We start from the raw sequence: 15,827 nt of genomic DNA, 5'->3' as shown, positions 1-15,827 counted from the left end.
TGTGTGCAGAGATCTAAATGATGTGAAAAATAAACTATGAGAAGGTCTGCAGAAGACCGTAGCAATTAAAATAATGGTTGAGGCATAGCAAGGAGGCTGAAAAATGCAGTGCCTGAAATAAGTTAGCAATACATTTCTCTTTCAAGTAACAGTCTGGTTGACCCAGGGTGGTGAGGCAGATTTGGTCCATAGCATTGTTAAAAGATTTAAGCTCTATTGATCAATGTCATCTTCAAGAGAATTGTATTCATTTGTGTGGTTAAAATAAATTCACATTTAAGACCAAAAAAAAAAAAACAAAACCAAAATAAGGAAAAAGTCAAAGTTCAGGGAATGAAGTTTCTCTTTAAGTTATAATAGACCCACAAGTTATATTTTTACATTTTTTCTACCCATTACCTGTTGACTCCACCTTAGGCATTCCTATGAAAAGGGAGGCTTGTCTTTTAGTGGGTGTCCTGTGTCCAGGAAAAAAGATTTTTAACCAGAAGGGCTTTCCAGGAAAGAAGTTTCAGCATCTGTAAAGGCTCTGGAGCAGAACAAACTGGATATGTTAAAGGAATGACAAGAAGGCCAGTGTGACCAGAGGAAGTGAAGCCACTCAGTCATGTCTGACTCTTTGCGACCCATTGGACTGTAGCCTATCAGGCTCCTCCGCCATGGGATTTTCCAGGCAAGAGTGCTGGAGTGGGTTGCCATTTCCTTCTCCAGGGGATCTTCCCAACCCAGGGATCGAACCCAGGTCTCCCATATTGCAGGCAGATGCTTTACTGTCTGAGCCACCCAGGAATCCCTGAGACCAGAGGAGGATGAGCAGAATTCAGTAGAGTAGACAAATACCAGAGCAGTTCAGGCCTTTCACGACAAACTATGATTTTATTCAAAGTGAAATGGAGGGAGCTCCCTGGCAGTCCAGAGGTTGACTTCACCTTCCAGTGCAGCGGGTGCAGGTTCGGTCCCTGGTCAGGGAGCTAAGATCCCACATGCCTCTTGGCCAAAAAAAAACCACAGCATAAAACAGAAGCATTATTGTAACAAATTCAATAAAGGCTGAAAAAAATGGTCCACATTAGAAAAAAAAAAGTGAAATGGAAAGACATTGTGGGGGATTGAGAAGAGACATATGGCATATAATCTAATTAATATTTTTTAAAACCTTGTTCAGCTATATGGATGTAGATAAATAGAAAGACAATGAGAAAGTGGCTAGGAAGAAATTGTCACAGTCCTGCAAGAGGGGGAATTCTGCAAATTAAAGCAATAACGATGAATGATGTGGCAAGAAGCAGACAGATTTGAGATGTCTTTTGAATGCAAAGCCAGCAAAAGTTCTTAATAGATGAAATCCCAGGTTTGTATTAGAGTGTGAGTGCATGCTCAATCACAAAGTCACGTCTGACTCTGAGACCCCATGGACTATAGCCCACTAGGCTCCTCTGAACACGGGTTTGTCCAGGAAAGAATCCTGGAGTGGGTTGCCATTTCCTTCTCCAGGGGATCTTCCCAACCCAGGGATTAAACCTATGTCTCCTGCTTGACAAGCAGATTCTTCACCTCTGAGCCACTTGGGTGGTGGCGTGTTACCGAGAAGAGTTAAGAATTATGACTAGATTTTTTTTTTTAACCTCAGCAGGTGGTAGGACCATTTACTGACAAGCAGAAATAAAGCAGTGAACCTCAGAAGAGACAGTTCCTCCATTGAAACGGAACAAAGGGTAAATGGGGATTGTTACATTCAGTTGTAGGGAAATGATATAATTTTCTCCTTATTGCTTTGAATTTTAGGTGAGATCATTGGAAAGGCATCTGACACATGTGAGGAGAAGGAAGAGAGTTGCAATTCAAGGAAAAAGATAAGATATAAAACAACCAGTAGAGAAAATTAGAGGCAAAATTTATTGAGCAAATGAAATAGGGATATTGGGCAGTACTAAGGACCCACTTGAGATTTGGGATCACAGATTTTAAGTATGTCTCTTCAACAAGTTGGGGGTTTTTTCTCCAGCTATGTTCAGCTTCTCAGGGAAGGTCAGAATCAATGGGAGATTTCAGTTTAACTAATGGTGTTTCCATAGGCTCATATAAGGTAGAAGGACAGGATGTTGAGTGTAGTAAGATAGTGATTTTTGTTTTGGATGATAGAATCTAAGCTAAGTAAAGTGTAAAGTGAGAGTGTGATTCCTAGTTAAAAAGTGAACAGAGGTGGGCAATAGATTAAGTGAGATCATAAATGGTAGAGTGAGAATCATAGATTATATGAACTGAAAAGAGAAGATGACATGGATAGAGGGAGCAGAGTGTTTGAAATTGAGATTTTTGGAGAAGTTGAATTTATTGAGAGTATAAGTTCTATAGCATGACTGTGGAAATGATGGGATGAGATGAAATGGCTAAAATGTTTATTATTGGAAGTGAAGATGTCAGGGACTGAGGGGGCGATTGTGGAGGGATTTTGCCCATGTAGGTGAAACTCCTCTTGGATAATGAATGAAGCAAGTAATAGGAGAGCAGCTGTTGTTGAAAATGCCAAGGGTTAAACCACGAAATTGTGTTATGCTCTGTGGTTTTTTGAAGGAGAAAGGAAAACCCGTATGAAAGTGGCTAGAAGAACTGTTAAATGTAGTGTGGTTAATATATTCCAGGCACTGTCCTAAGCATTTTATGCCATATCAGACCACTTTGCCCTCGCCCAGATCTGACATTTTGTAGCTGAGGGGACAGAGAGGTGTCCAAGATTACTAGTGAACAGTGGGGCTGAATCTGGGCATTCCAACTTCAGAGTGGACACTCTTAATCACTATGGAATAGTTTCCTTTTTAGGATCAGCTCCTTGGGCACTTTTTAATGTTGAAGCTGATAGCATTGTAAAAGATGGTAGGGAGGTGGTTATGAGAAATCATGATTTTCCTAGAAAAAAACTCAGAGATCGGTGGACTACACTTAAACCCTACTAAGTGGAGTTTAGCCTACAGCAGGGAGTGCTCTCAACTAAAGGACATAGAGTTCTCAAAACTCCTTAATTCCAGAATAACTCAAAACCTGGTTATCTTCCTTCATAGATGACTATGGGACTTGGTTGCAGTGCTGTAAATAGAGGTCCTCATAGGCCACCTGTCAAAGCAGGAGTCTAGGAGACCACTGTTAATGGTGGGTTGAGAGGACTATGAGGGTTTACAAGACCATAACTACAGTCTTAAAGGAAATTTATGAGGAGTTATTTAAAGTATTCCTTTTGCCTCAAAAATATTCTCCTAAGTGGGAAACATATTAGTCACACAAATTCCACAGTGAGGTTAAAAATAAAGCTATCATTTACTGAATGTGAGGGGGAAAAGTGGATAAGGGTAACTATTCTAATGGAAGTAAATTTGCAAAGAAGCATAGTTCTGATGGCTGTTGTCTTTTTATTAGCTGTTAAGTTCATTTAACAGAAAAACAAATTCAGTCTAAGATCATTCATTAAGATAAGCATAATTAACAATAATTCATTAATCATTCTTTGAAGATGGTCCTATTTTACTTCTATTACCTTCCCCATAGCTGAAATTAATGAGTGAGTCTTGGAAAAGAGCATGTGTTTCAGTTCAATAAAACATTCAAATAATAAAACAGGTATTACTTTGTTCTGGGTTAATGACAGGTAGGCTAAACTTTGCAGTACAACTGTTCTAATCGCTTTTAATTTGGTTTATAATGGCAAAAATTTTAACTGTTTTGACAACCCATTAAGTGCTTTGCAAAATGACAAAACATTCTATGTGACTTAATTAATATCTACTCCAATTATACACAACACTTCATGCTCAAGATCTAGATTTATTTTAAAACATTTAGTCCAATTTATAGTAATGCAGAAAAAAATCACATCTAATAAACCACAACTGTAGAAGAGACAAAACAATTGTGCTCTCTCACATTTCCACACAAATATAATTTGATATTTCATTAAAAGAAATCACAATCACATGTAAATAAAGTATTTATCCTCTCAGTAGTAGTAAGAACCTCTTTTGAGTATGTAAGGTCTTCTGGGTTTATTCTCATAGAGCTGCCGTTTCAGAATGTAAGGAATTTTTCTCTTTATCACTTCTTCCTTTTCATTTTTGTCATTTCCAGCATCAAGAATGTCTTCCTGAATCAACTGCAAGATAGACAGAATATGAATCAAACTTACATGCATAAAGTCTTCCATTTCAAAGTGTTTCATCTACCTTTTATCTCATTTGCATTCAGACAGTAAGACATATGTTGATGATGTGGTTCATAGCAATTAAGTGTTTTGCTTAAGGACAGGTAGATATCAGGTGGCTGAGAGGATGAAAACATGATTTTTTTATTCTCTGTTTAGTGTTCTCCCTAGTTCATCAAGCTAGCTTTAAACTTTTTTTTTATTTGTCAAGGCCATATTAATACCTCCAAATTAAAAAAAAATGCACTTAATGTTACTTTCAGTTTTTCTTCAATGTATGATAGATCAAAAGATGGAAATATATCATAAATCACAACAAATATAGAGATTTGAATTTAGTAAACCAAGTTTGGCCTCAAAGGTCAATAGAAATTTATATTCCATTGTTAATTATTTGAATTGAAAGCCATTCTAGAGATCCATTTCTCAGTCATAGAGAGAGGAATGCTTGTTCTGCTTACTTGCTCAGCTGTTTTAGAATTAACATGTGAAAGCTCTGTTTAAGTGTTAAACATCTTTTGTTTGTGCTGCTTTAATTAATCATTAAAATCAAGTTCACATTCAAAACCTCAAGGGAGTTAATCTTCATGTAGAATCTTGCTTAATATCTCATTGAACATGCTATATTCTAAAATTAGTTCCAAACACTTTTTCAGATAGTACTGCTCTGATTCAAAATGTTCAACCAGCATAAAATATTTAGAAACTCTTCCCAGAGTTTTGCACATGATTTACAAAAAATTTTTAAACAAATCAATGCTAATGCTCAAGATAAGAATTATATTCATATTTGTGATTGTGTAAACTTTGGGGGTGACTATAACTAGTACTAAATAGGAGACCAAGTTTTTAATCATAGTCTGTATGCAGTGAATCATATCACAAATACTTTATTTCAACCCACAGCTATTCAATTTCAGAGAAGGAAAAACAGCTACTGTAAGACAATCTAGTTTCTTAATCTTTTGTTTCTCTGTGCACATAGTCTGTAATTATTTGTACCACACTCTGAATAATATTATCATTTCATTTTAATCACTCTATAACATTTCAAATAGCAAAAGTTTTAATCTTATGTGCACCTGATTTTTGTGTATTATAGTTTATTAAGGATTTTTTTTCTGAATAAACAGCACATAATTGACATTTCCCAATTTTCCATGTTTTATTGACATAATAGTTTAAAGAGAAAATCATTTAACTGGAATTGGAGTTAGAGGATAAACAGTCCAGCAAGAAAAATTAAAACCAGTTTTTTCATTTTATTTTAATCTGGAAAATATTTTTTTTTGGTTTACAAGTTAGAATAAATTCTAGAAGTTCTGCACTGCATTTCTTCTTTTCTACAGGGTATCTCTGTGATAGTGTGATAGAGATGGTTATATTAGCAGGAAAGGCACCCTCAGATCCCCCATGTTGGTGTAAATCCTGAATATGAAACATGAAGTAAATTTCTCTTAGGGGTTAATCTGAAAAAAATGTTTCCATTGTTGGGAAAATTATAAATTTTGTTAAAGCATTTTCATCTGCCTTTTCTCCTTCAAATATTTTCACACCGAAGGTGGTGAGTCACCAGTGTAGTATTTTTAAAATTTTTAATTTCATTTTTTAATTTTTAATTGTAGGGAAATTGCTTTATGCTTTTGTATTGGTTTCTGCCATACAACAATGCAAATCAGCCATAAGTATATACATACATCCCCTTCCTTTAGAACCTCCGTTCCACCCACCCCCATCCCACCCCTCCAGGCCATCACAGAGCACTGGCTGGGCTCCCCGTGTTATATAGCAGTTTCCACTAGATGTCTGTTTTACACATGTGGTGTATAATATACATCCATTCCTTCGTTGTAGTTCTGTATAGTGAAATTTGGCTTTATTAGCCATAGTGAATCTAATTCAGCTTCTAAGGAGGATTGAAATCCATAATCCACACATTCAATTAAAATAGAAATAGAAGTATAAATGGAAATATATAAATATATATTCTTATCATTCCAGTTTTATTTACCTAATATTTTCAAATACTAATGAAATCTTTTGTGTTCTGTGTTTATTTATAAACAAACATACAGGACTTAGTGTTTCTAAGAAAACATTTTGAGTTTCCTAAATTTCTTCGGTATGCCTCTACCACCACCAGCACCAAAAGTTGCCTAAGCACGCCTTCCACAATAAAAGCATGTGGATCAAATCTGCCTTAAGATAGACCCCCCTTTAGAGACCAAAGAAAAGATATTTTGCTAAACTTCAAATATTTGCAAAACACGTTGCAGATCTGAAGGAATGTTAACCTCAACACATGGTTTATTCTTCCTTAATATTCGTAAGTCTTCCTGTTATGATAATTATCAGGATTAAAACAATCAGTATAAATGAGAGTTAACTAGTATAACCATAATCATATTCATATTTTGCTTTTGTTTTACCTCCCAATGTTGAAAGGCCCTGCTGTGACAGATTTTTCGGAGCTGGTATATCGTCAACATTGCTTCCAAGCTAAAGCCATCTAAGGCAGCAGGAAATTTCCTTCTTGTAATAAGCTCCTCCTCATGAAACTCTCCTGTTTCCTCAGCTTGGCTGTTCAGGTTATTTATAAGACTGCAGACATTCAGCAGGCTCATTTTCCAAGAGGGAACACTTGCCTTACTGATCTGAAATGTAGAAAGAAATAGCTGTTGTAATTAACCTTGTGTTGTATGAGTTAGAAATAAATTTCTACTGTGCTAAGCCATTACCTTTTAGGATCTAACTGTTACTCTAACCTAACACTGTTATTAACTTAGTAACTTCATATCACAAAATTGAATAGCTCCAAATACTTCATATCCTCTATTTAACAAAGGCAATAAAGCTAACACACATAAATACACACATACACAAGCACAAGAAAGAAAGAAAATAGAAATTACAGTAAGTAGAAATGCATAAATATATATGTATACATTACAGGTGAAAATATTAAAATACCACTCTCTTTTTATACTTCAGGTTAGTGTCTAATGGAACAGTAACTATGATGATACTAATAAATATGGCAAATATAGTATTGTGAGACCACAAATCTCTTCCACACATTAATAGTTGTCATAGGTAGCATCAAAGCTGACTAATTTATTTATCTGAAAATTATAATATTTTCTAAAATAACTATCCTTTTCTAATAAGACCCTGTATGAAATCATTATTACCATAGTAAACAACCTTCTCATTTGCCAATTTTAGGAGAAATTAAATATGAAATAACATAAAAATTAATAAACCTCAAAGGACACAGATGAAGGAAAGCATAAATTTTTTTCTAAGGAATATAAAATTTTTTTTGTGATGAACACAAAGCTGTAATAAGAAGACTCAAAAACATTAGTATCGATTCTATTGGTGCCAATTCTCTCTGAATTATTCTCCAAATGCAGTGCCATTGCAAATCAATGTACCAATCTGGACAATATGGGGAAACTGGAAGAAGAGGGAGTGATGGAAATAATTGTGAACTTAATTTTGAAGTATGAATGTGTGAGAACCAAGAAAATTTAGGAAAAGAAAACGGCCATGAGGGAGGACGTACTCTGCCAGATATCGAAAGATATTTTAACGCGGTAGTAATCAAAGAGTAATCGAGAAAGCTGAGCACCGAAGAGTTGGTGCTCTTGAACTGTGGTGTTGGAGAAGACTCTTGAGGGTCCCTTGGACTGCAAGGAGATCCATCCAGTCCATCCTAAAGGAGATCAATCCTGGTGTTCATTGTAAGGACTGATGTTGAAACTGAAGCTCTAATACTTTGGCTACTTGATGCGAAGAGCTGACTCACTTGAAAAGACCCTGATGCTGGGAAAGATTGAAGGTGGGATGAGACGGGGAGGACAGAGGATGAGATGGTTGGATGCATCATTGACTCAATGGACGTGACTTTGAGTAAACTGGGAGTTGGTGATGGACAGGGAAGCCTGGTGTGCTGCAGTCCATGGGGTCGCAGAGAGTCGGACACGACTGAGCGACTGAAATGAACTGGACTGAATCAAAGAGTAAATCAATAGAGCAAGAATAAATATTAAACTCAAAAGAGAATATAATGTCTAAAATTTGATCCAAGTCCATATGACTGAAAAGCATATAGCAAAGTCTGCATTTGAAGTCCTTGAGACAGCTGGCTCAGGGGAAATCTGGATTTAGATCTAGTTATAACTTTTATTGATATATAATTGTCTAACAATATCCAGATGAGTTAAATATAAGTAAAAATAAAAATATGTAAATATATAGAATTTATTTTATAAATTTGGAAAAATACTGTTAAGCAAATAGCCAAACCAGAACCCATAAAGAAAAAGATAATTTTAACATACATAAATTTGTAAATTATCTCTAGAAAACTAACAGCCTGAACTAAAATCAAAAGCAAGTTATAATGTAAAAGCTGTCACAAAACGCTGATATACTTAACACAGGAGGAGCTCTTCAAAAAGAAACTGGGGAATACTCCATAAAAAATATTAAACCTCAGGCAAATAATATGAGCAGACAGGCACAGAATCACTCATCAAAGAAGAAATATGTCACAGAAATATGTGGAATGACGTTCAGCTTGGCTACTAGCAAATCAAGGATCCTAAAAGTATAAGGACACTCGATGTACTTATGAGGATATGGAGAAACAATACTTTCTCTTGTAAATATTTGTTGGTTTGAGTAAACCTTGCAATAACTTCTTGAAAAGTGTTTTTAGCTATATGTATTAAAATTGTAAATGTGCATACCCTTTGATTAAGATTTTATCCTAGGGACATGAAAACCTCCAAGTACAAAGATATTCACTATAATGTTTTCAACCAGTTTGGAAATCCTTTCAACTAGGCCCCTGGAACATGATTATTAGCCCCGTTGCTTCAATTTTTCTGCCATGGGAAACTTAAGAGGCAACATACTTTATTCCATGGTAGCAACACCTTATGTCTTGCCAATTAAGGCAATGCTAAAATTTTATATTCAGAAAGCTCTTTAGAGATCATCTGAATATTTTCTTTAGAGCACTAGCTTTGTACTCACTGTTTTTAAAAAGGAGTTTTGTTGTCAAGTAAATTGGAAAACTTGAGTTTAAAGGAAACTTAAGTTTCATCCATCTCATTAGAACTGATTCAAATGACTCAGATGTATGGAACAGACTTGTGGACTCTGGGAGAAGGAGAGGGTGGGATGTTTCAGGAGAACAGCATTGAAACATGTATATTATCTAGGGTGAAACGGATAACCAGCTCAGGTTGGGTACATGAGACAAGTGCTCGGGCCTGGTGCACTGGGAAGACCCAGAGGGATCGGGTGGAGAGGGAGGTGGGAGGGGGGACTGGGATGGGGAATACATGTAAATCCATGGCTAATTCATATCAATGTATAACAAAAACTACTGTAATGATGTAAAGTAATTAGCCTCCAACTAATAAAAATTAAAAAAAAAAATAAATAAAGGAAACTTAAAAGCTTCTTGAATTTAGTATCCCCAGAATTTTTTGCTTGCAAATATTCATTAAAACTTTTCAGTGTGTGTATATGTTAGTCATTCAGTCATGTCTGACTGTTTGCAGCCCATGGACTGCAGCCAGCCAGGCTCCTCTGTCCATGGACTTCTCCAGGCAAGAATACTGGAGTGGGTAGCCATTCCCTTCTCCAGGGGATCTTCCCCACGCAGGGATCAGACCCAGGTCTCCTACATTGAAAGCACATTCTTTACCATCTGAACCCCCAGGGAAGCCAACTTTTCAATGGTGCCAACATAATATCCAGTGCTCCTCAAACTAATTAGCCACAGAATGCTTTATTCATAAATTATTTGTCAGGACTTGTGTTGTCTGATTAATTTTTGGTTGAGAAAACAATAAAGCATCTTGCTTTCTTCTGCCAGTTAAAACAGTCACTATATCACTTAGCAGTACTATTTAATATCACCTTAGCCCCTGTCACACTCTGGAAGCACAGCAGAGAGAGCACTTTGGACCATACGGTATCTAAATAGACACGCATTGATATTTGAGAACATTTCTTATGAGGTTTAAATAGTTTATTCAAGAAAATGACAAAGAGTCTCTCTTTGATGAAATCTGAGTCAGGCTCCCCTGAACCCTCTTTCTGATGAGGTCCTGAACTTGGTCTTTGTCCTTCATCCAACTGAGTCCAATTTTAGCAAGAATCCTTCAGAGTCAAGTTCGTAAAAATGCCTCACTGTTGGTATCTGATCATGCTAGAATTCTGCTGAGCAGTCTAGCAAGAATCCTCCTAGATGCAGAGTTTCCTTTTAGTAATTTTCCATACACTGATCCCCCTCCCCCCACCCCAGCTCTGCTCCTTGGCTGTAAGTCCACACTTGTCTTTGTTGTCTTTGGAGTTGAACTTGACCTTTCTACATACTGCAGATAGCTCTCTTTCTTAATAAAACTATACCAAAGCACTAGAATTGGTGATGAAGAGGATTGTATTGTGAGAAAAAATCCTTTATCTTCCACTTCTTTTCAAACTTGGCCATTTCTCTTGACCTTCTGTTGCTACATTTCAGTGTCTAAACAGTTTTACTTTAAATTGAAACTGCTCACATATTTTACCTTTAGAGTGGAAAGAAGAAAGCTGGAGTTTTTCAAAGCTTTTAATAATGCAATTATTAATAATGTTACTAATTAATAAATAGTATTAATAATGCTGTCCTTTTAAAAATTGAAATACAGTAATTAGCTTAAAATGGTCAAAGGTTAGAGTTTTTATTTGCATAGAATACCCACACCAAACATGAATTGAATCAGAGAGAAATAAGTGGTAGTAGTTTTGTACAAAGCAAGAAATGAGCTTTTTGTTCCCATTTTAGCACCAAAACTGGGATAATTATGCTTCTGAGTGCTTCCTCATAGTAGTCTGTATTTTACTTACTTCAAAGAGGCAATGGGATTCAAATTTTCTTCCATGATCTGTTTTAGAGATATATTCAATAACTGAATGAAAGAGAAATATATAATTGTGTCTACACTTTTGCTATGTATTTTTCTTAAGAATAAAACTAAACCACACCATATACTGGAATTGCTTTCCCCTTGCAGTATCTTCATCAGGGAAGGAATCATAAGCACTCCCACATTTTTGCAAAGTAGCTAGCACTCCCCAAACCATAAAGCATTTTGGAGATTACTTAAGACCTTTATTTATCAATTTAAACTTGAAATCATAAAGGTAAAATCTCTACCAAGACACTAAGGCATACTAATCTGCTTCAATATTCAAATAAGACTATTGACTTAACTTCTATTTATGAGTAGAAGTGATTGTAGTCATGGATATTCTGATTGAATATTAAACAAAGGGTCCATTTTCTTAAAGTTAAATATACTAGGTCACTGAGTTTTAATGACTAAATAAAATTTGATCATTTGTGATAGGAAGTCTAACAAGTTATGGTAGAATTTGGTTTCAATGTGTTCAACTTTTATAGATCTGGGCAATTGTGGAAATACCCAAATGTCTTTTAAGGACCATAGTAGAAAATATGTCTGTTAGCTTTCACATAATAATGCCTCACACACTTAAACACACACACAAATGGGTATGTGCCCTTCACATCCACATCCAACTTATATGCTACTTATATGCTAGAGGTATTGCACTGGATATCTGCCCAGTATATCTTTCACCATTTAATTAGGGAAGACCTGAGGTGGCAGGAGGAATTCTGAACACCTACTTTCTTATCACAGCATCTGTGGAATCTGGAGTCCTTAACTTGGGGACCCGTGTTACCACAGTGATTACACAGGGTGACTGCCTCACTTCAAAATATATTTTTGATTTTTTGTTTTGTTTTGTTTTGTTGAGAAACATCCTTTGGTTGGGAACCCTGTTCTCTAACCCTACTTTTAGATATATTCTGATTATTTCATTCTGGGTAAATCAAAATTGTATAGTAGTGTGGTACCTGGGTATATTCTAATTTTTGTTCTTAGGTATAGGCTGGAGTCTAAAAACCTTGCTTTCAAGATCCCAAGAGAGGAATAATAAGATCCAGTACAAAGTTTTATCTGATTCAATACAAACAATAAGCAGGTTCCAATAACATTTCTGTTATGGGGAGAATTTAAATCCAGAGGAGGACTTCATGTAAATGTCCCACTCCAGTATTCTTGCCTGGGAAACCTCATGGACAGAAGAGCCTAGCAGGCTACAGCCTATGGGTTGCAAAAGAATTAAACATGACTTAGCAACTAATCAATAACAACCAGGAGATCATAAACTCCCACCCCAACACTTAAAAATGAGGACACAAAGGCAAGCACTGTTAACTAACCCCCTTGCTTAAGATCAAATTGTTCATAAGTCACACTTGTAGGCTTAGATCTCCAGGTTGCTGTTTGCTTATCTTTGCTCTTTACTTCCTGTCACATCTCTTTTACAGATTTCACAAACTTTCATTCTTAATTTAGGAACTCCATTTCACTCTCCCCAATATCAAAACAAAAGGCAAAAATGTCACTTAATTTTCATTTATGTGTTTAACTTGAAGTCAGTGTATCTTTCATCGTATACAATGTGATTGAAATGGAGAAAGGATTTCCACATAAATAATATGTGACTACTTAATTAAATTTGCAATGTAGTGATTGATATCACTAAACTTCTGTCCCTGTCACATCGATACCTTTAAGCCCTTTGAACTTAAGGAAAAGTTTCCCCCAGAAGAAAATGCCTCCCAATGAGCTTCTCAGTCTCAATGGGAAGCTATTACTATAGGAAAAGGACACCATGTTTATAACAAGAGTTCATATGTTTTTCAGTCTTTGGTTTAGAAAGAAAGAAAAAGTTACCTTTGATGTATGCATATTGGTCAATAAATCTGTTTCTAACGCTTTCATTTCCTCTTCTGAATCTGAGTAAAATCAAAACCACATGTTTACTATATAACCACATATCATATAATTATAACTTGGATATGTAAGATTAATCTCAAAAAACTTTGTTTTAGAAGTTTATTGTCTTTACTATGTATTTATTCTCCTTATATTAATATTTTTTAAAAAAGCAATACAGTTTTATTTTAGGCTAACAGAATAGAACAATAGAAGCACTTTTAAGAAAATAGGCACATGATTTTATGCCAAGAGAGCTCTCAATGATCTGGAGTTGTTTAATCTCTAAATCACAGGATAATAAAATGTGATTATACTACAAAGATGTCATCAAATATGCTGGTTAATTTTTATTGGCAATAGTTTACATAGGTAGAGTATATACATATTGTTATTTTCAAAGCAACATAATGAAAAGGTGAGTACAAGACATTTTTTAAAAGACAAAACCAAAGGAAGTTACTTATTGATAAATTTGGAATAAGAAAGACACTGAGATTTGTTTTATTTGAGATGCTATTTTACAAAACACACTTTGAAAGATTTGTTTCTCTATATTAAACTGCTTAAACTCTACTTTTCTCTATATTAAACTACAAGGATTTAGAATTATGTATATTTGGCAATTTTATCACAGGTTATTAAAAAATTATTTAAGCAAAAGTAGAGATGTCCACCAATACATGTACAAGAGTGTTGAAAATGGACTTCTGATATTTTTTAGAACATCCTTTCAGTTTCCACTAAGGAATATTTCACAGAGAAGAAAAATTTGGAAAATACATAAGATAATAGAAATAAAGTTACAGGACACTATAATGAAAATCAGAGCAGGAATTTGAATTTAACATTTTAGTGTCATATTTATGACATTACAGTATAAAACAGGTTAAATGATTTTTGCTACCCTTATCCCTTTTTTTTTTCACCTTGATGTGATCATTCAATTATTTTTCAAATATTAGTTGGAGCACATTGCAATCATTATATTTCATATTGCTCTCTAAAATTTGAAATTTATTTTCAAGTAAGCTATTGATAGATATTTAGCAATGTATGATTTCTTCTTAATTATCACATGCAAAATACTCTATAGGGAAATAATTTTTATCAATATAAGAATGATATTATTCTAGTTACATTATGTATTAACTTAAATGACATGCAAGAAAATAGTGAAATTTGTAATATGTCTACTTGTCACAGAAAAAAGTTACTTAAAATATATTCTTAAAAGAGCTTGGCATTTTTTTGTGTTTTCCTAGAGATCATTTTCTACAAATAATGCTTTATTCAGTTGATTCATTAAACATCAATATTCATTTTAACTTAATCCACACACTATGAAGAAAATAATTTTTGAGAGGGAGAAGCCACCATGTCTTAAGAGAATGAATGAAGATGAGATAAAACATTTCATATAGAATCAGTTTGAATTATGAGTTTGCATTTTGACAGGCACCACTTCTGTACTTTTCACTAGATCAGCTTGATTTAAGTTTTACATATTTTTTTCCCCCAGTGATTACATTGCACACAGGAGCATGAAGTGTCTCATTGAAATCCCTTTTACTACCTAGCAAATTTTAAAAGGGAAAGGAAAATTTTCAGTTCTTGCGATCATAAAGACAGAGAAAGAAAATACCAGTTTCTACCACTAAAAAGCAAATCAGAATAAGGGAGAAACTCTTCTCCCCAGATACATTAGCATTAGTAACAATGCATTGCAAAAACAGAAAAAGAAATCATTTCAGGGAGTTGTGAAATGCAGCTGAGCTTACCTGAGCACAGACTCCAGGAGCTGAAAGCCAGCAGTATCATGCACAGCAGCTGGATTTTCATTCCTGCCATCATCTTGAGCCTTCTAGCAAGCCAAGTTCATAAACGTCAGGACAGGCTGAAGGGGGCTCTCTAGCACTTCCTCCTGCCTTCAGCTGACTTTGGAAGTACTGAACTATGAGAGATGCTGTGACCATTCCCTATATATATATGCAGGAGATGATGTCATGAGTATAGAGAGATTATCTCTTCAGGATGTACCCTTCATCTCCAACCCACCCCACTTCCTCCTCCCCTTTCCCTTTGTCCCCTCACACCTCACCCCCACTTCTGAACCTCCAGGATCAGTGACATCTTCCCTAATTGCCACTGCTGCTCCAGATTAATGACGCACAGAAGGAGTCATTCAAAACCAATTCCATATAGAGCATACTGGAAAAGAATTATTATTTCTTTCAGTACTATTATTTCCCCCATTTCCTCTTATTCTCTGACTCTAAGAAGTTGTCATTCTGATTTTGTGAAGCATAAGATCTGTTATTTCTAATGTGAGCAAAATCTCCAGGATGAATCCCAAAGTCAGTAATTCCTTAGGTTTGGAAGTTGTTAAAGAGTTAGGATTCTTTTGAACAAATATTTTGTGGTTTCAGGACTAATATAGTTCTGCTGTATACTGTTGCCAATATGCTGGAAGAAGAAAGGAGGTTGAAGATAAGCAGAGAAGCAGTTATAATACTATGTTAAGCAAGAGAATTGAGAGAAAGGAGAGAAAACCAATTTTAAGGGAGACTAGTAGCTCTAAGAGTATTATTTCCTAACAAATTGTAAAATCTATACAAGTAACTGGAAGGATGATTGAATTACATATGCTGACTTATGGTTGAATGTTTCAGAAAAATAGTTTCATGTTTACAAAATCAACTATAAATCATTTATGTGTTAGCAGGCAGAAATGTGTATTGCTGCATCACTGACTCCTGTTTTCT

General features: G+C 35.1%; 1 protein-coding gene across 1 annotated transcript; it reads right to left on the bottom strand.

Annotated features, from left to right (window-relative positions):
* Positions 1-3,796: 3,796 nt before the first annotated feature.
* NTS (neurotensin) lies at positions 3,797-15,091 on the bottom strand. Its single transcript, XM_020883319.2, has 4 exons — positions 14,844-15,091; positions 13,021-13,082; positions 6,619-6,843; positions 3,797-4,141 (listed from the first exon to the last, which is right to left on the bottom strand). Exons 1-4 carry the CDS (start codon positions 14,914-14,916, stop codon positions 3,989-3,991), a joined length of 513 nt encoding a protein of 170 aa, XP_020738978.1. The 5' UTR covers positions 14,917-15,091; the 3' UTR covers positions 3,797-3,988.
* Positions 15,092-15,827: the final 736 nt, after the last annotated feature.

Source organism: Odocoileus virginianus, chromosome 24, assembly GCF_023699985.2.
Source record: "Odocoileus virginianus isolate 20LAN1187 ecotype Illinois chromosome 24, Ovbor_1.2, whole genome shotgun sequence".
Classification (NCBI taxonomy): Eukaryota; Metazoa; Chordata; class Mammalia; order Artiodactyla; family Cervidae; genus Odocoileus; species Odocoileus virginianus.
The sequence above is the reverse complement of the archived record's forward strand: the minus strand, read 5'-3'. Positions and strand labels throughout refer to the sequence as shown.

Excerpts from the sequence above, each read along its gene's own strand:
- NTS (XM_020883319.2), bottom strand. The coding sequence starts at position 14,916 with ATGATGGCAGGAATGAAAATCCAGCTGCTGTGCATGATACTGCTGGCT. Across the intron at positions 13,083-14,843 it reads CTCCTGGAGTCTGTGCTCAG|ATTCAGAAGAGGAAATGAAA; the intron begins GTAAGCTCAGCT and ends GATTTTACTCAG. Across the intron at positions 6,844-13,020 it reads CCAATATGCATACATCAAAG|ATCAGTAAGGCAAGTGTTCC; the intron begins GTAACTTTTTCT and ends TCTACATTTCAG.